We start from the raw sequence: 24,020 nt of genomic DNA on the forward strand, positions 1-24,020 counted from the left end.
GCAGAACATTTAATGGGTCATGTTCAGTAGGGCACACCGTAGCAGAACATTTAATGGGTCATGTTCAGTAGGGCACACCGTAGCAGAACAGTTTAATGGGTCATGTTCAGTAGGGCACACCGTAGCAGAACAGTTTTAATGGGTCATGTTCAGTAGGACACACCGTAGCAGAACATTTAATGGGTCATGTTCAGTAGGGCACACCGTATCAGAACAGTTTTAATGGGTCATGTTCAGTAGGGCACACCATAGCAGAACATTTAATGGGTCATGTTCAGTAGGGCACACCGTAGCAGAACATTTAATGGGTCATGTTCAGTAGGGCACACCGTATCAGAACAGTTTTAATGGGTCATGTTCAGTAGGGCACACCGTAGCAGAACATTTAATGGGTCATGTTCAGTAGGGCACACCGTAGCAGAACAGTGTTAATGGGTCATGTTCAGTAGGGCACACCGTAGCAGAACAGTTTTAATGGGTCATGTTCAGTAGGACACACCGTAGCAGAACATTTAATGGGTCATGTTCAGTAGGGCACACCGTAGCAGAACAGTTTTAAAGTGCAGGCAGTCCCATGTTTCAGTCCATTTATGAACACAGCCGTGGTTTTAACACATTAGAATATAGGTTTACGATGTATTTAAAAGAGAACAGCTTGATTTGTGCTGGATTAATTTGTGAGTAAACTTATTTTTCACCAGATTGCGCCTTCTTGACTTTTTCCACATGTATTCACAATCATATTGTAGCATCCAAGACATGCTGCGGGAACTTGTGACTAAAGTATTTTCTAAACCTCCCGCGTTGGGCTGGATGTGTCAATGTGTACTTCATACATGCATCATCTAGGAGCAGAATTACATGTCTACCTAAAAAAACAATCACGAAATCCCTAGTGTGAACACGACTGTGAATAAAGATGACTGAAGATCCCCATGTTTAAATGTAGTGTAAAGGCAATTTTTATTTGACAGAATGGTCATCATTTGCGACCCCCCCCCCCCCATCCCATAATTATATGAAGTACAACAATTTACTCTAGCAACAACATGGATAATAAAACGAATAAAAGTATTGGAGTGTTATGAACATAGACCTACGTAAAACATGAAACTTAACCTATCAAGTCCTCCCGACATTTCATTAATCTCAGATCAAAGCTTTAAAAAAAAAAAAAATCTAAGAAAAACATTACAAATCTGACAGAGTATTTAAAAAGTTCTGTAGGTGTTGACACATCATCTAGACACAGACAACAGAAGAAAAACAAAAAACAAAGACCTCGCAGGCTTTCAGGATCGATGCAGTAGTTCTGGAAAACCTCTAGAGCTAGAACACAGTTGCACCGAGAGACGCTGGGTTCTGTTCTGATACATTATATTCAGGTGTTAAAAACATTTCCTTCATCTAGACATGTACAAAAATGGACAGGGGACAGAAACCGTGAAACTCAAGCCAGAAAGGGTGTCTCAGCTGGATGAATCGGGGACGGGTTCTGTCCGATCCCTCAGCTCAGAGATCAGTGACAGTAGAGTTTAGATGTCCTGTCTTGACAGATTTGGAAGCTTTTGAGAGAAATCGCTGTGGAGGAGAATAGAGAGATTAAAAACTGTACTGCATGTACAGACGATCAAAATACGAGAATTCAAAAAAGTCAAGTCTGTCTTGGAGATAAGTGGGTGGGTGGGGGGGGGATATAATGTAGAATTAAGCGGAACATCCCTTTTAGTTTCCCCCAATCACTTGCACATTTTTTCAGATGCAATTGGCACATTTTTCAAAACTCGTGTAAAAATTCTAAACTGATAACACTTGTAATGCCCCCCCCCATCTTAGGTTCAGAGTCTTTGCACAATCATTTGCATTTCACTCATCTTTCACCACAGTCATTCATACAACAACAAAAAAAAATCTAAGTTCTGTGAAACACCATGAGAACGTTTAGTTTAGTCCCCAACACATCAGATAGAATGACAGGCTCACCATTTTCAGTCATTTTAAAACTACCATTTAATCCAATAGCAAACAAAATACAAGAAACACAATTCAAAAATGTTATTTTGACATGCTGAAGAATAGATGGTATATTTTTTACCCCCCCACACAGTATTTGACACTATTATTTTTTTTATAAATGATGTATCCAAATGGCAGGTTAAGGAATATTTCATTCAGTCTTAGTTTCATTGTCGTTATATAGTACATACTGTATGTAGGACATGATCAGAAGGGTTATTGAAAAGCAGTTGTTACTGTAAAAAATTATGAAACAGCCTGGCGTTACGCCATTTCTACCCCATGCAACACTGAACAAGATCACCTTCCCAACATGACTCCGTCAACCGATACGGTAATCACACAACCTCTGCTTGAAATGCATTCGCTTTTCAGTGACATTCAGGCGAGTTGGAATATATTATGTACAACCCAGGTGTGTTTCACCAGTACAGTGTACACCAATTCTAAAATGGTAGCATAGCGTTGACTGCCCACTGTGTCCTACTGAAGCACACTGGCTGGTTGAGGAGGATGTAGAATTTACAGCCGCATCCCATATATCATATGATTTTTTAACCTTCCAACAAATTTGTCAAATTGATACATAAAAAAGGTAAAACTATTGACTTTTAGTGTTCAAGCAGTTATCAAACTATATCAAGTTAAACTTAAAAATAGGCACTTCATAAACAGTTGAGCAGGTCGATTATGACGACAAATAAGAACAAAATGTAAAAGTGAATATCGCATTTTGAAAAGCAGATATTCAATCTTTGACTATGTAGCCAACCTGAAAGTGATTTGGTGCAGTGAACAAAGCGATTGTTTGTTTGAAAAATGTGCGTGGAGTTAAACATGAGCCGTTTTAAATGTGCTTTTGAGTCGTGAAAATTACACCAAAGTGATACATTTATTTTAAAAAAGTAGTTTTTAAATTAAACTTCCCATAAAGAGTGTAGAACAAAAGCCAGCAGATTAATGGTAAAGAGGATAGAAGACATTGAACAAACATGGATGGGTGACAATGGTTTAAACACGTCTATTGCAGCCGTTTCATCTCAACGTCAAATCATTTCTAGTTAACAATTAAGTCCCTGACTGTGATTGTCAAAAAGAAAACAAAAAAATAGCTTATTCGCAAAAGAGCAATTTCACAAGCAAGAATTTTGCTTGGACTGTCTGGGAGTTGTCTGAGTGGGGAGGGGAATCCGAAAACGAGCTGTTATTGGCTGAGAGGTTTGGAACACTCTTATTGGTCTATCAACTGATCACATTTGGTGAGGTGTGGGAATTGAATAAATAAATGTGAGGCAATATTAAAACTGCCCCCCCCCCCCCCCCCCCCCAGCAACACACAGTCCAGTTCAACAAAGTGTTTGTTTGATCTTCAATAAATTGTAAAAATTGCTCCTCACAAGATGGTTAGGCCAACCAAACCAGTCCAAGCTCTTAGTTGCACTCTTGGTTAGCCATTTAGCATGTTGAGCCTCACTGTTATGGGGTTTAAATAAAACGTTCCTTCATTCAGAACTGGCAATAGAGGTGGATTCAATGTTGACAAAAATCCTTCTAAAATAGAATGTAGAGTTAGATGGGGGTCTCCTGAGTGCCGCAGCGGTCTAAGGCACTGCATCTCAGTGCTAGAGGCGTCACTACAGACCCTGGTTTGATTCCAGGCTGTATCACAACCGGCCGTGATAGGGCCACCATTGTAAATAAGAATTTGTTCTTAAAAACGGACTTGCCCAGTTAAATAAATAAATGTTAAAAATGGTCGCAGAGAAAAGGAACAGTCTAGTCCAGGTGTCCACGATAGCATGCTAAGCTTTCACTTAAACATATCACCACTCTGTTGAATAGAAAACCTGGTGCTATTCTCTCACTGGACACACAGAAAGACGTCGCCACTCATCTTTGATTGGCTTGTGTGTTGCTGGGGTCGATGATTGGTTGGTTGGGTAGGTGATAACCTAGGAAATGGGGTTGGAAATTACCGAAAATTCAGAATAGGTGCTGGCGACAGAGTTAACGCTGATGTTACGGTGTGAGGCGGGGCTTTGGGCCGGGTTCCTTAACACACCGCTCAGAGCCATGCCGTTCAGGTGGGAGATGTTCTCTTTGTTCCTCTCCACCATACGGGGCGTTCTTCCAACACAACTCGGGGTCCTCAGAGGAAGCTATCAGGGTGGTGATAGAAGAGAGAGTTCATTTCTTAAAGCCATAAAAACAATTAAAAAAAATAAAAAAACATAATTCTCTGTGCTTGAACACAGACGCTAAGTGCACTACTAACCTTGCTGGCAGACATGGGTAGTCTGAGGACCGGAGACTGACACAAGGTTCCTCCGAAGGCAGAACGTAAGGTGCCGTTAGGAGTAGAGCCGTAGATACTGCTATTGGCATTGAGCTAAGAGAACGAAAATAAACGAACACAAAATAAATGATAAATAAAATAAAAATCACAATTAATTTATTGTAGAGAACAGTAAAGTACTTCAATCCTCCCGTTTATTTTTATTTTTTTAATAAATGCTGAATTATGAATAAACTAAAACTGACAATGGTAATATATTTCTAAAATGTAAAAACAGCTTGAATTTGATCCCCCAAAAAACAACCACAATAGTGACTAATAAATTAAAATGAAAACAGAAGAACAGGTGATTTGACCTTTCTTGCTTTGCCAGGCGTAGGGGTCCCTGCAAGGCGTCTTTTGGAGGGGGTTCGTTGAGCAGTACCGTACAGCAGGTCATGTTCCATCTGCTGGTTCTTCTTCAGTTGCTGTTTCACAGATCACAGTCAATATTCTCATCCCGAACCAGATTCTGTTAGTTTCACAGATTACAGTCAATATTCTCATCCCGAACCAGATTCTGTTCATTTCACAGATCACAGTCAATATTCTCATCCCGAACCAGATTCACTCATTACTAGGGAAGTAGTTAAGAGGTCTCTGTTTGAATACTTTTGACCCCCCCCCCCCTCACTGATCCGATTACGACATGATTGAGGAAAGCTGTGTCAAGACAGTGATTGCAATCTAAGTCAACGTTTATTTAATTGTGTCTGATCAATGATTAGCTCAAGGAAGGAAGGAAGGAAGGAAGCACATTAAGAGCATTGAAACAAGGCCTTTAAAAACCGTACCCTCTCATTCTTCCCTCTCTCCTTCTCCAGTCGCAGTAGTTCCCACTGTTCCTCAACGTACTGGAGGAACCGCTGTCCGTTAACCAGGAACTCCCTATACTGCTCCTCCTCCCATAGATCTACCTGGGTCTTCAGGCTCTTCTCCAACTGGAACACACGAGAGAACATGCTTCAAGTTAATATGCCTGCAAATATAAAAAAATAGCAAGAAATATAGAACCAAAAACAAGCCAGTATTAGGACAGACCGTTGGGTAGAGGAACTAACCAATGAACATTCAAATCACAACTTATCCGTCACCTTTGGCAGGCTTTTCTGCAGCTCGGCCCTCTGCTTCTCCTCTTTGAGTAGGTTCCCTCCACGGTTGTTGAATCTAGAAGGATCCGTCACCTTTTTCTGCAGAGAGTTGAACCTTGTGTTTATAATACCGTCACTTGAACACACACGAAGGGCAGGACCAAACAGTTGACTCAACTGGCACAAACGATACAGGAAACATCAATGTAATCTTGCAGTGTGATTTACTATGAAACGTTTCGACAATATGTATTATTTTGTTTGCACTACAAATTGTTGTTGTTGTTGTTGCCTAATATCTGTAAACAAGAACACGTCTCATATTCATCAGTAAAATGCTCGCCTCCAGTTGTAGGAACAGAGTCCAGCTGTCTTGCCACCTGGTTACTCCTTCAAACAGCTCCCTGTGGTCTTCATAATGCTTCTTCAGACTCAGCAGCTCCGCCTCATGTAGGTTCAGCAGCTCCACGGTGTAGTCAACTGAGGGGAGACATTTATTGTACCAAATCTCACTAGGACAACCAGGGTTGTGTTCACACGTTCATTAGTCACCAAAAGGAAGAAAACTGGCTGAAACAAGGTGGAACAATCTGTACTACCGTCCAATTAGAAACGTGTATTTTAGCAGTCCGTCGCAAAATGTGTTGCTACCGTGTACCCTAATGAACGACACAACCCAGTACATTACGGTCAAAAAGGTCAAACTATAAGACAGTACTTTAAAAATGATCCACTAATAAATAGACACGGCAATAGAAGAAGCCAAACGACAACCGACCGTCATAGTAGGGTGTGAAGGCCCGTCTCTGCGCCAGGCTGTAGAAACACCTCTCCCAGAACAGAGCCACCTCGGCCCTGATGGCTCCTATCACATTCTTCATGTTCTTCATTTTCAGCTCATCCAGGCGCCGGCACTCTGCTTCCAACTGCAGGAGGGAACTCGCAAACGTCAGTCAGTAAAAACCAATCAATTACGGTTCTGACATTCCAGTCAAACCTTAGTGATAAGACACTATTCAGGCTATGAGGCTATGATTGGTTATAGGCTTTCTGAAAGCATCCCCCAGCCACTGTAAAACATGTATGGTAACAAGGTAAATTAATGTAATTCAACGTTTTCCTGAATATAACTGTATCGAGCCCCTTGCATCTTCCACTATACCAAAGACTTTTAGGCCTCTATATTTCACTGCAAGTATGTCCATATCTGATCAGCTTGACAGGTTAGGTACATAATTACGAGAAGAGTGCCATAGCTGTAAGAAATACAAAATAAATAAAAAATAAAAATGCTCACAGCGTCCATGTTTCTCTTCCTGGACTGGACCATGTGATCAGACATGCACTCTCGTTCCTCCTGGAGGACGTGCAGTCTCTCCCACAGCTCCTGGATCTTACTGCGATAGGAGTTACACACCAACTCATTCTCTGTCTTACGATCCTCCAGCTGAGAATTACACAACAAGACCGTCAAGGAAATACCATTCATATAAAATGTACACATACTGTAGTTACATCATTAGGACACTAGGAGTATCAAATGTATAACGTTCAGATAGAAAGACGTTACATAGAACAAACATTCCTCTCCAACGTAGAACAAACATTCCTCTCTGACGTAGAAAGACGTTACGTAGAACAAACATTCCTCTCCGACGTAGAACAAAGAATCACGACAGACTCTATTCACGACGTAACGAAACAGACTTGGTTCCAGACCTGTCCCAGCAGCAGTCGGAGAGCTGTGATGTTGTCGCCGGACAGACAGAAGGCCTCCTCGTCCTCACACACCACGTCCCTCTCAAAGCTGGTGTCTGGCAGCTGGTCCAGCTCCTCCATACACACAACGATCTGACGCTTGATACCCACAAACTCACCGTGGCGACGATCCTGGAATATACAATGGAGAGAGAGAGAGAGACTAAGTTGAGGATTATGCTATCTTGATGTCATTTACATTCATTCAGACAAACCCTCTCCGGTCTTACGTAACCTACGTGGATAGAAGGCTTCCTTGCCGTTAAACTAACTTAAGAGTTACAATTCTCAAATGCACCTCAAAAGTAACTTAAGAGTGTTGTGCTTTAAACCCAACGTGTCCCACCGTAAAACCGGCGCGTTTTGAACTTTAACCCCATTTAAAAAAAACGTGTGTCTAAGTTAAAGACTTCTGGGTTGCACCATTGGGATTCAACTACTTCCGCATCCGTAGATAATCAACAGACGTGTGATGAACGGGGGGGGGGGGGGGGGGGGCCTGAGCGGTGTTTGTGAGACAAGGGCAGATCCCAAAGGGGCCCCGGGTCATTTATACAAAACAGTATGTAGAGTCCAAACGGTTTGAGCTACAAACTATTCAAATGGGTCGATAGAGAATGACAAGCTGAGACTCACAAAACACCTGACATGCTTTTCTCTATGACTGTCTATACTGTAGGGGGGTTCTTCTACATAGACTATAGGAAATCCTAGGTCATAGTGTCTATAATACTGTAAGGGGTTCTTCTACATAGAAGACCATAGGAAATCCTAGGTCATAGTGTCTATAATACTGTAAGGGGTTCTTCTACATAGAAGACCATAGGAAATCCCAGGACATAGTGTCTATAATACTGCAAGGGGTTCCTCTACATAGACCATAGGAAATCCCAGGTCATTGTGTCTATAATACTGTAAGGGGTTCTTCTACATAGAAGACCATAGTAAATCCCAGGTCATAGTGTCTATAATACTGTAATAAGCTCACATAGTTGCCATCACAAACTACAAACAGTAGTCACTGACTAGTTGGGATATTCATTTCCCACTGAACAAACCATTTCTGTATTTACAGGATTCATATAAATTATTTTTTATCCAGTTTTTGCTTTGGTTGACCTTTAATTTATGTAGACATTTGCCAATTAAACTCATGAATGCAACAGTTTATGTCCACTAGTTTTGTGTTCTACTTGTAGTCCTGGTTGTCCTTTAAAGAACATGGTAAAACACCTCATTGTGAGGCTCAATATAAAGGCTGGACATGAAGATAAATGAAAGGACGATTTTTTTATGTGGTCTCAGGACTGATAGGGTTAAGTTACAGCCCCAGTCACTGAGAATTTCTGATTTTCTATTAAGCAACTTGTGATCCATATTTCATTTCAGAGTCTGCGAGTACAATTTTATGGCCCTGAATTTTCCCATTTCAGAGCCACAAACTGACCAATGAAAAACTCCTGGGGGTAAAAATACTGGCTACATTCTAGGAAAATGATGAACAATGAAGCATTTACATGCCTTCTCTTTAGTGAGATCGCTGAGGTAAGAGCGATAGCTGTCCAGTTGCTCCAGGGAAGGGACCGTGTCCATGTCGATACAGAAGGGGACTGAACACATGATGTCACACAGCTCCCGGTCCTGCTTGGACAGTCTCTTCAGCTCCTTAACCCTCTGACTCTTCTGTTTCATCATCACCTCCAGGCGTGACCGGATGTCCTTCTCCAGCTGTAGCATCGTCCTCCCCTCGTCCTCCTATAAAACACATCAAGACAGGTTGAGAGGAACGTTAGCAAGCTGCAGCATGGTCCTCCTATAAAACACATCAAGATGGGTTGAGAGGAACGTTAGCAAGCTGCAGCATGGTCTTTCTATAAAACACATCAAGATGGGTTGAGAGGAACGTTAGCAAGCTGCAGCATGGTCCTCCTATAAAACACATCAAGATGGGTTGAGAGGAACGTTAGCAAGCTGCAGCATGGTCTTTCTATAAAACACATCAAGATGGGTTGAGAGGAACGTTAGCAAGCTGCAGCATGGTCCTCCTATAAAACACATCAAGACGGGTTGAGAGGAACGTTAGCAAGCTGCAGCATGGTCTTTCTATAAAACACATCAAGACGGGTTGAGAGGAACGTCAGCAATATTTGTAATTCCTTTATTTAACCAGGAAAGTAACATTAAGATTTGCATATTTTTGAAGTGAGCCCTGGGAAAAAAAACATGCAACATTAGGGTAATGTGAGCATCTTATTGTGTTCCCCCCCCCCCAACATTTCATTTCTAAAGGTAAAACTTTTTTTTTCCCCCCAGTGTCTATTTGTCATCGCACTGCTTTGCTTTATCTCGGCCAGATCGCAGCTATAAATGACAATTTATTCTCAACTGGCCTAACTGCTTAAATAAAAGGTGAAATAAATCAATAATAATAATAATATAATAAATCTACCTCAAATGGGGATAGTTGAAGCTCAGTACACAGAACATCCAGCTCTTTACGACAGGATTCTATGCTGCTCATCAATCTCTTCCTTAGACTGTCCTCCTCAGCAATCATCATGTCCAGCAAGCCCTTGGTAGAAACGAAAAACACAGGTTAGAAGACAGACCCACCAGTAAAAAAAAAGACATATTCAGCAACTCTTGGCAGGACAATGGAAATGTGATTTTTTTTTTTTTTTTTTAAAGCAACCTCTATTTAACCTAGAAAGAGTTGCAGAATAAATAGGTCCATTTTCAGTCTGCTCATACACCTTGGTCTGAAATGAGATTACGAAAGCCCCGTTTCTCTAGTCAAGCGCCCGGGTGGGTATAATTTGTGGAACGTTCCAACAGGAATCTGTTTCCAAAAACGTTGTAAATAAAAAATTGCATAGCGACATAATAGGAAACCAGGTAGGTAGTGGGACATTTAGTTGTGTTTAATTATTTTTTTTTACCTCACCACTTTTATTCAGAAAAATGTCTGTCCTCACTTTGGTAGCCTATGGGCAAACATTAAGAATAAGACACGTGGTGAGTTGATGCCTATTCCGCAGCTAGTTAGCTAGGTGAATTAATCATGCTACTTTGTATGTGTTGTTTGTTGGCATCCTTTGTTATTTATGAACAGGAACAGATTCCTGTTGGAACATTCCACAAATTATACCCACCCTCCACTGGGGGAAAAAAAGGTAAACAAATAAGCAGAACTCACTTTGATATGTTTCCTAACCACATCAGTCCTTTGTAGTCTCTGATCCTCTGGAATTCCTATTTCCTCCCAGATGTCCTTCAACCGGTTAAAGGCTCGATTCAGACATTCTACCGACTCCGCAGCATGGATTTCACTGTACAGGGAGAGAAAAATTAGGTGCAGGCGACAGCATGTCACTTACATATGTTGTTAAATAGGAATGTTGCAGCCTGTAACTACGGGAAAGAGTACAGATTAGGTTCACGCTGTCTATGGATTATTACGGCTCATTTTGTGTGCAAAAGAACAAATGAGCCGAGTAGGTTTTTGTCGAAGGTTTCAAAATGGCAAGTAGCTAACGATGTAGGAACATAACGTTAAACTGGTTGATTTGACTAGGTATTGGTTTGCCAAAACAGCCCAACTAACGTTAGTTAGCTAAACTAGCGACTGCATTTAAAATACATGTCTAGCCAGTTCATATTTACATAGCTACTTGTGATAATATACTGTAACGTTGGTGATGGAACTCGTTACTGTATTATTTTGATATCAAACCAAAAACAATGGTGGAAAACAACAAAAAGACTAACTAGCATGACAATTAAACTTAGCTATTACCGATAGGTTACGACAGCTAACTTTACAGCAGCATCTTGAGACAATATGTGACCTTGGTTAGTCTTTGCTAACTAACTAAATATGTATGTTACCCTCGTTAAGAGCTACTTTATTGTGATTAGCGATCCAGCTAACTGTAGCTAGCGACCGACGTAACATAGCAACAACATACGAAGACATCATCCCAAACACACAAATTATTTTTTGACCAACCTCCTCCTCATGGTCACGGTCCACCGAAAAAAGACAACACAGGTTAACTAAATGAAAATACAAAAAATATGTTGGCTAAAATAGGTTTCTTTAATTAAAACACACTGAAACCACATAAAGATTGTAGTTTCTAGCTATATCGAAGCGTCCTCTGTCTGTCCGCTGCTTCCGCGACTCGGTTCAAATTCTTCACCGAAACTCTGCTCCTCTTCCCCATTGGCCGACACAGAGAAAACGTCACAAAAACAGGTTTCTATGGGCGGAAGTCCTTAATGAATCAAGAGGTCACCTTTTGTACAGGTGATTAAGTGGATCAGAATAGATTAATATTTACCATGATTAAATCATATATATATATATACAATACCAGTCAAAAGTTGACACACCTACTCATTCAAGGTTTTAAAAAATATATATTTATCATATTCATCCATACTGTGTGTGTCCCATCATTGCAGATAATTTATGACAAATGTATAAAGTATATGTTTTATAAACCCATGAGCACCAGCCAGCGAATTAGCCTGAACAATTACTTAATGTCACAGTCTTGTGGCGAAGAAATTTAATACACCTAGAATGTACCTACATATTTTCCTAAACTAACTAAACCAGGCTAATACGCTTTCCTGGAGTTTATAAAACATATACATTTGTCATAAATTACCTGCAGTGATGGGACACACACAGTATGGACGAATGTTCAGTAGTCAAAGGGATATAAATAGCACTCCTAAAGAAGATGCATTTTTGAGTAAGGTTGTCTCACAACCGGCCGTGATCGGGAGTACCATAGACAATGTAAACACACTGATCTACCAGCAGATGGCATAATGCCCATTTTATACAGGAATTTATCAACTTAATTACAACGTTACTGTTGAGGCATTAACTACTGTAATTTACCGAAACTAAAAAGGTATTGAGACGTGTTTCAGAACTACACCTCAAAAAACGGACCTGTGATGGCTTTCCTATTCATCAACAACTGACGTGATCAGATAGAGGATGAGTCAGATAATAACATAACAGAGAAACAGAATGATTGCTGTAACTATGCGCCTCTTCTTTACTCAGTCATGATACACTGATGTTGAAATTGTTTGAGGTTTCGATCTTTTCTTCCATTCACACTGACACATTTGTAAAAAATATACTTTATTTTTTTTCTTCCCATCACAGACACAAAGATAGAGTCAAGAGTAAGATTATGTAACACGTGACACACGACGACTTGTTAAGTAAATAAATAAACATGGAATATGCAAACACCAATAACAAAAATCTAAACATCGACATGTTTAATGTTACCTGATTGTTTCTGGGGTATCATTTTAAATGTAATGAAATACAATCACAGTAGACAGTCATTATTGTCCTATTTTCAAGACATAGCAGTGAGGTTAGGCCTACTCCCAAAGCCTGTAATACAGTGGCATTACATTAACAATCTCTGGTACTCCTAGTGAGGGTAGTGCCTTCTCTCTGTAGTCGAGACTTTCCTCAGTACCTCCGGACTGAACTGGTAGGTCAGTTTCTTCTTGACCTTTCTGATTTCTCCAGTCTTGCCGTAGTTCCGCAGGGCCCTGGCCATCTTCTGATATGTCATCCTCTTCCTGTTCCCTTTCTGCGTGCCCCAGCGATTGGCCAGAGTCTCCTTGTTTTTAGAGGAGAACTGGAAGATTCCTTTCTCTCTGTCCACCCACCACATACTGTCCTTCATGTCTCCGTTCTTCAGCATGTCCAGGAGGAACTGGTACAGCCGGATCTTCCTCTTGTTACCTGGATAGAGAGATATGAATGATATTTTACATGAATTTCATAATGGCAGAATTAATTCATTTCTATGGCTATTGTTGGATCATGTTAAAGGCTATTAGCAAGTGTGTGATCCCTGTATGTAATAGCCACCCAACAGATTTCTCCCCTGTAATGCTACAATACTCAGTCTCACATGGAAGACTTATGTTTCACAAACGAATGAAAAGGATTAAGTCAATCAGTAAAGTAAGTCACTTCATTCGTTAAGTCAGTCAGCACTCACTGGAGTCTCCCCCAAAAGGGACATGGTCTCCATAGTCCTCTTCTTCACCCTCAGATACCTCCAGTGGGGGACTGTGGCCCACAGGTTCCTCCTCCTCTGAGCAGTAGTAACTAGGGGACACAGGGGCCTGTTGCTGGTAATACACTGTGTGGTTGTAGTACGGCATCTGTACAGAGGAAAATAAATGTAATTTGTCGTCATGATGCATTGTTGTACTGTATGTTTTGTTTAGCATTTATATGACATAGTACACACATTTCAGGGACCCATTTGTCGCACAACTTCTGGCAGAAAGTATGCGAAACCTACACATAGCCTCTTCATCCAGGTAGTCCCATTGAGATCAAATAACTTGTTTCACTAAAGGAGCCCTGTCTGGCCGTAAGAGAATTGTGCTTGATCAGTTATCTCTCTGACTTTGTGTGATCACACGCACATCATAGGAGGTTGGTGGCACCTTCATTTGGGGAGGATGTGCTCGTGGTAATGGCTAGAGCAGAATGAGAGGAATGGTATCAAACACATCAAAACACATGGTTTCCATTGGTTTCCATGTGTTTGATTCCATTCGCTCCAGCTATTATTATGTCATCGTGTATCTGTTCATCCCCCCAGCAACCTCCTCTATTGCACATACAGTTGAAGTCGGAGGATTACATACACCTCAGACAAATACATTTAAACTCAGTTTTTCACAATTCCTGACCATTTAATCGTAGTAGAAATTCCCTGTTTTAGGTCAGTTAGGATCACCACTTTATTTTAAGAATGTGACAATGTCAGAATAATAGTAAGAGAGAATGATTTATTTAAGCATTTTTTTATATCATTACATTCCCAGTGGGTCAGATGCTTGGGGTCATTATCCATTTGGAAGACCCATTTGCGACCAAGTTTTAACTTCCTGACTGATGTCTTGAGATGTTCCTTCAATATATTGATATAATTTCCCCTTCCTCGTGATGCCATCTATTTTGTGAAGTGCACCAGTCCCTCCTGCAGCAAAGCAACCCACAACATGATGCTGTCACCCCCGTGCTTCACGGTTGGGATGGTATTGTTCGGCCTACAAGCCTCCCCCTTTTTCCTCCAAGCATAACGATGGTCATTATGGCCAAACAGTTCTATTTTTGTTTCATCAGACGAGAGAACATTTCTCCAAAAAGTGTGATATTTGTCCCCATGTGCAGTTGCAAACCATAGTCTGGCTTTTTATGGTGGTTTTGGAGCAGTGGCTTCTTCCTTGCTGAGTGACCTTTCAGGTTATGTTGATATAGGACTCGTTTTTACTGTGGATATAGATACTTTTGTACCCGTTTCCTCCAGCATCTTCACAAGGTCCTTTGCTGTTGTTCTGGGATTGATTTGCACTTTTCACACCAAAGTACGCTCATCTCTAGGAGACAGAACACGTCTCCTTCCTTAGCGGTATGACGGCTGCGTGGTCCCATGGTGTTTATACTTGTGTACTATTGTTTGTACATATGAATGTGATACCTTCAGGCATTTGGAAATTGCTCCCAAGGATGAACCAGACTTGTGGAGGTCTACAATTTTTTTTCTGAGGTCTTGGCTGATTTCTTATAATTTTCCCATGATGTCAAGCAAAGAGGCACTGAGTTTGAAGGTAGGCCTTGAAATACATCCACAGGTACACCTACAATTGACTCAGATGATGTCAATTAGCCTTTCAGAAGCTTCTAAAGCCATAGCATCATTTTCTGGAATTTTCCAAGCTGTTTAAAGGCACAGTCAACTTAGTGCATGTAAACTTCTGACCCTCCTGGAATTGTGATACAGTGAATTATAAGTTAAATAATCTGTCTGTAAACTTGTGTCATGCACAACGTAGATGTCCTAACCGACTTGCCAAAACTATAGTTTGTTAACAAGAAATTTGTGGAGTGGTTGAAAAAACGAGTTTTAATGACTCCAACCTAAGTGCATGTAAACTTCACCTGTACATCTACTGTGTAAATAAACGTTGCTTGGAGACCAAAGGATTGTATTAGTTTGGAAATGTCAAAATGGTCGTATTTCCCTGAAAGAGAAAGTAGTGTAAGGTCAACTAAATAGATGGTCGTATTTCCCTGAAAGAGAAAGTAGTGAAAGGTCTAAATCTAAAAACAATTGACAATGTCAAAATGCTAAGTATTTAGACACCTTGGCTTTTTCCACATTTTGTTACGTTACAGTCTTATTCTGAAACTGATTAAATCGCCCCCCCCCTCGTCAATCTATACACAATACCCCATAATGACAATAATGACAGTTTAGAAATGTTTGCTAATTTATCAAAAAATAAACTGAAATATCACATTTACATAAGTATTCAGACCCTTTACTCAGTACTTTGTTTCTCCCATTCTTCTCTGCAGATCCTCTGTCAAGCTCTGTCAGGTTGGATGGGGAGCGTCGCTGCACAGATATTTTCAGGTCTCTCCAGAGATGTTCGATCAGGTTCAATTCCAGGCTCTGGCTGGGTCACTCAAGGACATTGAGAGACTTGTCCCAATGCCACTCCTGCGTTGTCTTGGCTGTGTGCTTAGGGGGGGCGACACCTTCCTGTTGGAAGGTGAACCGTCACCCCAGTCTGAGGTCCTGAGCGCTCTGGAGCAGGTTTTCATCAAGGATCTCTCTGTACCCTGACTAGTCTCCCAGTCCCTGCCACTGAAAAACATCCCCATAGCATGATGCTCCCACCACCATGCTTCACCGTAGGGATGGTACCAGGTTTCCTCCAGACGTGTCACCTCCCTGACGTGTCACCTCCCAAGGCCCTTCTCCCTGATTGCTCAGTTTGGCCAGCTGTCGGAAGAGTCTTGGTGGTTCCAAACTTTTTCCATTAAATAATGATGGAGGCCACTGTGTTCTTGGAGACTTTTCAATGCGGCAGACATTTTTTCTTACCCTTCCCCAGATCTGTGCCTCGACACAACCCCGTCTCGGAGCTCTTGTCTTGGTTTTTGCTCTGACATGCACTGTCAGACTGTGGGACCTTATATAGACAGGTGTGTGCCTTTCCAAATCATGTCCAATCAATTGAATTTACCACAGGTGGACCTCCAATCAAGTTGCAGTAACATCTCAAGGATGATCAATGGAAACAAGATGCACCGGAACTTAATTTCGAGTCCCATAGCAAAAGGTCTGAATACTTATGTAAATAAGGTATTTCTGTTTTTTATTTTTAAAACATTTGCAACCATTTCGAATAACCTGTTTTTGCTTTGGCATCATGGGGTATTGTGTGTAGATTGCTGAGGACTTTTATTTATTTAATCCATTTTAGAATAAGGTTGTAACGTAACAACATTTGGAAAAAGTCAATTTAGTTTGATTTAGTTGTTGATTTTTACATTTACAGATGTAGGATCTTAATTTGATCACCCCGTTTTTTGCAGCAAGTTTCAACCCCTACAAAAAAAATGTCCATTCATTATGATCCATACAGTAGTGAAGGGTTCACAGCAAAGCTGTTAAATCTATTGTTAATCTTAGATATTTTTTTCCCCTTGACATGGTCAAATAACTCATGTATAGATTGCTAACTTATTTTCTAATTTGGCACACAGAAACTAGAGCCCATGAGTAACTTGGTCAAAAAGAATGATTGGTTTATAGGTGTCACTGTTATAAGTAATCTCACTTAATCTCTCATATCTGCCACCACGTTTTACCTAGAGACATTAAACGTTGTATTTTAGGCGTCTTTCCGCGTACTGGACACATTTTCCTCAAGGACCCATAGGGTCTGTCAGGATATATTTTCTTCCATCTTGGACATTTTTGAAAAACTTTGAAAAACGTATTCTCATGAACCATAAGTCCAAATAACACCATGTAGGCTCTTGGTTCAGTATGTAGGCTCTTGGTTCAGTATGTAGGCCTCTTGGTTCAGTATGTAGGCTCTTATTTCAGTATGTAGGCCTCTTGGTTCAGTATGTAGGCCTCTTGGTTCAGTATGTAGGCCTCTTGGTTCAGTATGTAGGCCTCTTGGTTCAGTATGTAGGCCTCTTGGCTCAGTATGTAGGCCCCTTGGCTCAGTATGTAGGCCCCTTGGCTCAGTATGTAGGCCTCTTGGCTCAGTATGTAGGGCCCTTGGCTCAGTATGTAGGGCCCTTGGTTCAGTATGTAGGCCTCTTGGCTCAGTATGTAGGCCTCTTGGTTCAGTATGTAGGCCTCTTGGCTCAGTATGTAGGCCTCTTGGCTCAGTATGTAGGCCTCTTGGCTCAGTATGTAGGCCTCTTGGTTCAGTATGTAGGCCTCTTGGCTCAGAATGTAGGCCCCTTGGCTCAGTATGTAGGCCTCTTGTCTCAGTATGTAGGCCTCTTGGCTCAGTATGTAGGGCCCTTTGTTCAGTATGTAGGCCTCTTGGTTCAGTATGTAGGCCTCTTGGTTCAGTATGTAGGCCTCTTGGTTCAGTATGTAGGCCTCTTGGTTCAGTATGTAGGCCTCTTGGCTCAGTATGTAGGCCTCTTGGCTCAGTATGTTGGCCTCTTGGTTCAGTATGTAGGGCCCTTGGAACAGTATGTAGGCCCTTGGTACAGTATGTAGGGCCCTTGGTACAGTATGTAGGCCCTTGGTACAGTATCTACCAATCCAGTGTTTTACTTGCTATATTGTATTTACTTCGCCACCATGGCCTTTCATTTGCTCACATCGTATATAGACTTATCTTTCTACTGTATGTTTTACTCCATGTGTAACTCTGTGTTGTTGTATGTGTCGAACTGCTTTGGGGGATCCTAATAAAATACTAAATAGACCCAATGAATTAGCCTCTAATGAATTTGAAAATGATTAGTTGCTGCATGCAAAGTCGACCACGCTACACCATGTCCTAGTGGTTAGAGCGTTGGACTAGTAACCGGAAGGTTGTGAGTTCAAACCCCCGAGCTGACAAGGTACAAATCTGTCGTTCTGCCCCTGAACAGGCAGTTAACCCACTGTTCCCAGGCCGTTATTGAAAATAAGAATTTGTTCTTAACTGACTTGCCTGGTTAAATAAAGGTAAAAAAAAAAAAAAATGTCACACCAGGGCTAAAATAACTGAACCGATGAACATCAGCCCATGAAATTTGGTATTTAAACCTTTTGTATACAGTACCAGTCAAACGTTTGGACACACCTACTCATTCAAAGGGTTTTCTTTATTTTTTACTATTTTCTACATTATAGAATAATAGTGAAGACATCAAAACAATGAAATAACACATATGGAATCATGTAGTGACCCCCCCAAAAAAGTGTTTTTTCAAAGTAGTCACCCTTTGCCTTGTTGACAGCTTTGCACACTCTTGGCATTCTCTCAACCAGCTTCATGAGGTAGTCACCTGGAATGCATTTCAATCAACAGGTGTGCCTTGTTAAAAGAGTCTATTGAAATATTTTGGAAGGCTAATTTGGAGTGTACCAACTGATATTTAAATAATTTACACAAGTCCCAGAATTCAAAGATGACCACAATATATCAGTACACAAATGTTGAAAATATTTCACAAATCTTAACATAAACCATTAGTCAAATTGACCCCAGAATTGGTTTATAAACTCAATAATTTAAAGGTCAACTCCAATCAAAAATGATATTTTGGTACCCCCCCCCCCCCCAGTAGTCCACTGTTGATAGAGTCCCAAAATGTTTTGCATGTCAGCAGTCAAGTTTTCAAGATATTGGACTTTTAAGAGGCAAAGTGTCACTTGTGACATCACGATGATGCAAAATGTGTGACACTTTGCATCTTGAAAAGTCTAATAACTTGAAAACTTTATTTGTTTTTGAGTGGATTTTTCCTTTAAGTAATAACTATAGGAATGATTACCTGCTGCATTCAAAGATAACCAACTGAAAGCACTAGACCGAACGTAATTTACGTCTTCCTTGAGGTATCGAGAGATAAACATGGTAATGCTTTCACTGATTGAACATAAAGGAAGATCGTTCCTACATGATAGAGTGCTTTGCTTTGTTAATCCAACTGATCTCGTGTCCTTTCTGTCATCCTGTGAACCCCGTTCATTGCTGGTCGCAGCTATTATTTTCCTGCTGTGAGAATCCCCCCCATCACCCCCCCCTCCCCCACCCCATCCCACACACACTGCTGTGCCTCAGATTATGTGTCAATAGCAAGGTTGAGTAAATGAGGTGTAGCCTAGGCTATCCACAGCCCAGCGGTTGGTGGTGAGTGTACTCTATTCTACTGCGCTCTACTCACAAGGCTATTGGTTGTGGCTAAAATGGTTCCTCACTCAGGAAAAGCACATTGTTGAGCAATCCTGTAGCTGCTTTCTGTAGACAACAGTGTAGGCTATTACATAACATCCAGTCACCTCGGTGTCCTCCCTCTCAAAGACAAAAGAGTATTATCTCTAGATATTGTACATTGTTGATATTGGTATTGTGTACCACTATAGTATAAATGCCCTGTGAATCGTTGCACTCTGTGTGCTATGTGTTAGGATCGCTGTTAAACATTTAATTTATGCCCATTACACGTTTCTATTATTTATTTTATATTTTTCACAGCTACCACACTCATCAGAAATACTGATTTCATTATACATTTTACTTGTCAAGATGATCAGAGACAGAGTTGGACTAACCTGTGGGGTTAGGGGTCCCAGTCCTGTGGGGTTAGGGGTCCCAGTCCTGTGGGGTTAGGGGTCCCAGTCCTGTGGGGTTAGGGGTCCCAGTCCTGGGTCTACTAGTGTTGGACTAGCCTGTGGGGTTAAGGGTCCCAGTCCTGGGTCTACTAGTGTTGGACTAGCCTGTGGGGTTAGGGGTCCCAGTCCTGGGTCTACTAGAGTTGAACTAACCTGTGGGGTTAAGGGTCCCAGTCCTGGGTCTACTAGAGTTGGACTAACCTGTGGGGTTAGGGGTCCCAGTCCTGGGTTTACTAGAGTTGGACTAACCTGTGGGGTTAAGGGTCCCAGTCCTGGGTCTACTAGAGTTGGACTAACCTGTGGGGTTAGGGGTCCCAGTCCTGGGTCTACTAGAGTTGGACTAACCTGTGGGGTTAGGGGTCCCAGTCCTGGGTCTACTAGAGTTGGACTAGCCTGTGGGGTTAGGGGTCCCAGTCCTGGGTCTACTAGAGTTGGACTAACCTGTGGGGTTAGGGGTCCCAGTCCTGGGTCTACTAGAGTTGGACTAACCTGTGGGGTTAGGGGTCCCAGTCCTGGGTCTACTAGAGTTGGACTAACCTGTGGGATTAGGGGTCCCAGTCCTGGGTTTACTAGAGTCGGACTAACCTGTGGGATTAGGGGTCCCAGTCCTGGGTCTACTAGAGTTGGACTAACCTGTGGGATTAGGGGTCCCAATCCTGGGTTTACTAGAGTTGGACTAACCTGTGGGATTAGGGGTCCCAGTCCTGGGTTTACTAGAGTCGGACTAACCTGTGGGATTAGGGGTCCCAGTCCTGGGTCTACTAGAGTTGGACTAACCTGTGGGGTTAGGGGTCTCAGTCCTGGGTCTACTAGAGTTGGACTAGCCTGTGGGGTTAAGGGTCCCAGTCCTGGGTTTACTAGAGTTGGACTAACCTGTGGGGTTAGGGGTCTCAGTCCTGGGTCTACTAGAGTTGGACTAACCTGTGGGGTTAGGGGTCCCAGTCCCAGGTCTACTAGAGTTGGACTAGCCTGTGGGGTTAGGGGTCCGAGTCCTGGGTCTACTAGAGTTGGACTAGCCTGTGGGGTTAAGGGTTCGAGTCCTGGGTTTACTAGAGTTGGACTAACCTGTGGGGTTAGGGGTCCCAGTCCTGGGTCTACTAGAGTTGGACTAACCTGTGGGTTTAGGGGTCCCAGTCCTGTGGGATTAGGGGTCCCAGTCCTGGGTCTACTAGAGTTGGACTAACCTGTGGGGTTAAGGGGTCCCAGTCCTGGGTCTACTAGAGTTGGACTAACCTGTGGGGTTAGGGGTCCCAGTCCTGGGTCTACTAGAGTTGGGCTAACCTGTGGGGTTAGGGGTCCCAATCCTGGGTCTACTAGAGTTGGACTAACCTGTGAGGTTAAGGTTAGGGGTCCCAGTCCTGGGTCAACTAGAGTTGAACTAACCTGTGAGGTTAGGGTTAGGGGTCCCAGTCCTGGGTCTGCTAGTGGCAGGTGGAGGGTGTCGGTATCGGGGTAGCGATAAGGGTGGAGGAGCTGTTGGGAATGGACACTCTGGAGCTCTGTCAGATGATTCCCTTGTGAGGAGATTTCCAACATGTCACTCTGATGCATGCCCCTGTCAGAGTGGTACTCCCAGCCATGCTCTGAACCATAAGAGAGACATCAATAAGCCTCGTTATAAACATTATAAACATTATAAAGGCTCATACATGCTACATGCTAATAATGAGTTATAAAGAATTATACCTGCAGGCTTTATAGAGAGACTGCTCATAAAAACAACTTCTCATTTTGAATAATGTCTATGTGGCAGAAACATTCATTCCAGTGTCAAAATGACTACGAAGTGTAAATAGGATAATTTCCCCTATAAATTCAGTCTCGTCCAAAACGGAGATTTGCGAGATGTTAGGTAAATGATATATCATGAAATGAAGGGTGTATTTCTATACTACCCATAAGGCCATAGCTGGCAGCACCCAAGTAATCATGCCCATGGTCAATGTGGTTTAACATTTGAGATCCCTGTTGGGCTAGGGACCATCAATAATTTGCACAATGTACACTAACAATATTTTAAAAGATCAATAGCTCCAAATTTCAATGATTTAAAAACCTCAAAACAACTGTACATTTTAGAAATTAATTTACAAATATTGAAAGCATTTAATGAGACAACTAAAATATGTGCAACATTGTCCCATTTCTATTGTGTAATTTATTGATGGTCCCTAACAATCCCCAGAGATAGGTTTTCCAAAGTGAAACCAATTTTGCCATGGTCGCACACCAGCCGGGCTGAAGCTAATTGGCAAAAAATAATTTGGCTAACTCTTCCCACCTGCGACCACACAAACGAGACACCCACATCAAACCACACCCCGAAACCAACTCACGTTTGAATTCAGTCATGACCGCTTGCATGTAACCTTCATTTATTTTTATTGTATACTTCTTGAATTGACTGAATTGAAATAGAATTGACCCCAACCCCGTTGGACAGCTTTTCAATCTTTAACACGTGAAACGTTACCACTATTACTCATCGAGTGTATTTGCCACTCACCATCGTGAAGTTCTCCGACATTGGTGAGATATGAGTATAACTCCGCTGGTGATCGATAAATCTCAGGATCATATGGGATTATTTCTTCAGATGCCTTTTGTAAAAGAAAGATCAGAACATTTTATACACACCAAAAAAATGAAGGTAGATAGAAAAAGTTTGCCTAATGTGTTTCAAAGAATAGGTATCTGCATATACTAGGCCAAGTACATATCTTACTAGTGAGATATACTGTAATACACATCTCATTAGATATAACTACAGAGTTCATCATATATTTTACAAATTCATAATGAACATTTTGTAAATCTGGAAAATGTACTCACATTTGATCAGTGGTGTAAAGTACTTAAGTAAAAATACTTTAAACTACTACTTAAGTACTTTTTAATTGGGTATCTGTACGTTACTATTTATATTTTTGACAACTTTGACTTTTACTCCACTACATTCCAAAAGAAAATAATGTACTTTTAACTCCATACATTTTCCCCTGACACCCAGCAGTACTCTGATCTGGACTCACTAAACACAAATGCTTCATTTGTAAATTATGTCTGAGTGTTGGCGTGTGACCCTGACTGTCCGGACATTAAAAAACATGAACATCTTACCGTCTGGTTTGACTGATGTAAGGAATTTGAAATGATTTATACTTGTTACTTTTGATACTTCAGTATATTTAAAATCAAATTATTTTAGACTTTTTCTCAAGTAGTATTTTACTGGGTGACTTTTACTTTAGTCATTTTCTGATAAGGTATCTTTACTTTTACTCAAGTATGACAATTGGGTACTTTTCCCACCGATTTATATACAATGTAGCACATTTTATTTTCATATGTACTAATCTCCCAGCCACATTAGTAAAAAACAAGAGATCATACAATACTCACAAAGGACATGATGACTTTCAAAAACACAGTTATAATCCCAAAAAAATGGAGAAATATCCTTTTGACTTAATTCCCATTAATTTTGATTGAATTTCTGATGGAAGTCGTTTAGTCGAATATTACAGTTGACCACTATCAGACCAAAACTACGCAGAGAGTATTAAACCAAGACCATAATATACTTTCACTTTTTTTCATCTTCGGTCTGATTGTCACTCAGTTCCTGAGTTCCTGAAAGTTGTTGATTTGTCAGAGGATGTGAACCAATCATATTCACATTTGTGAGTTTGGTCTCACTGTTTTCAGCCTCTGGTTTTAACAATGGGTCAACCTATCTTTCAGGATTTTAACTATTATATTTGTTTTAAAAGCACTACAATAATTGTCTTTCAAGCCTGTGAAAGATGAAAAAGAAATTCTCAAGATATGTCACTGTGTTTTATTTCACCAAGATATGTCAGTGTTTTATTTCACCAAGATATGTCACTCTGTTTTATTTCACTGTATTTATTTGTATTGACTGATATTACGCTCATATTTGTCACCAAATGTTCCATGGTCTCTTTCGTTGCTAATCCTAAAAAAATATTTAAAGCGATCTATAAAATATTATTGATATGCAGTCCAGGGTGAAAGGAATAGTTTTTTTGTAGATGTTTTTACTTGTGGGAGAGTTATAACAAACCTACTGTACATAGT

At 41.1% G+C, this 24,020-nt stretch overlaps 2 protein-coding genes across 2 annotated transcripts; both read right to left on the minus strand.

Annotated features, from left to right (window-relative positions):
• Window positions 1–938: 938 nt before the first annotated feature.
• On the minus strand, window positions 939–11,436 carry LOC110500962 (protein regulator of cytokinesis 1). The gene is made up of 14 exons (XM_036960879.2): window positions 11,210–11,436; window positions 10,397–10,529; window positions 9,650–9,772; window positions 8,722–8,955; window positions 7,162–7,332; window positions 6,740–6,889; window positions 6,221–6,368; window positions 5,786–5,922; window positions 5,446–5,541; window positions 5,146–5,292; window positions 4,669–4,779; window positions 4,292–4,405; window positions 3,993–4,175; window positions 939–1,581 (listed from the first exon to the last, which is right to left on the minus strand). The coding sequence occupies exons 1-14, from the start codon at window positions 11,218–11,220 to the stop codon at window positions 1,513–1,515; spliced, it is 1,827 nt and encodes a 608-aa protein (XP_036816774.2). The 5' UTR covers window positions 11,221–11,436; the 3' UTR covers window positions 939–1,512.
• A 914-nt stretch (window positions 11,437–12,350) lies between these two features.
• Window positions 12,351–23,610, minus strand: spi1a (Spi-1 proto-oncogene a). Its single transcript, XM_036960892.2, has 5 exons — window positions 23,322–23,610; window positions 22,426–22,519; window positions 21,303–21,502; window positions 13,254–13,419; window positions 12,351–12,991 (listed from the first exon to the last, which is right to left on the minus strand). Exons 1-5 carry the CDS (start codon window positions 23,328–23,330, stop codon window positions 12,672–12,674), a joined length of 789 nt encoding a protein of 262 aa, XP_036816787.2. The 5' UTR covers window positions 23,331–23,610; the 3' UTR covers window positions 12,351–12,671.
• Window positions 23,611–24,020: the final 410 nt, after the last annotated feature.

The sequence above is a fragment of the Oncorhynchus mykiss genome, chromosome 2, assembly GCF_057628025.1.
Source record: "Oncorhynchus mykiss isolate SJ-2025 chromosome 2, ASM5762802v1, whole genome shotgun sequence".
In the NCBI taxonomy this organism is placed as follows: domain Eukaryota; kingdom Metazoa; phylum Chordata; class Actinopteri; order Salmoniformes; family Salmonidae; genus Oncorhynchus; species Oncorhynchus mykiss.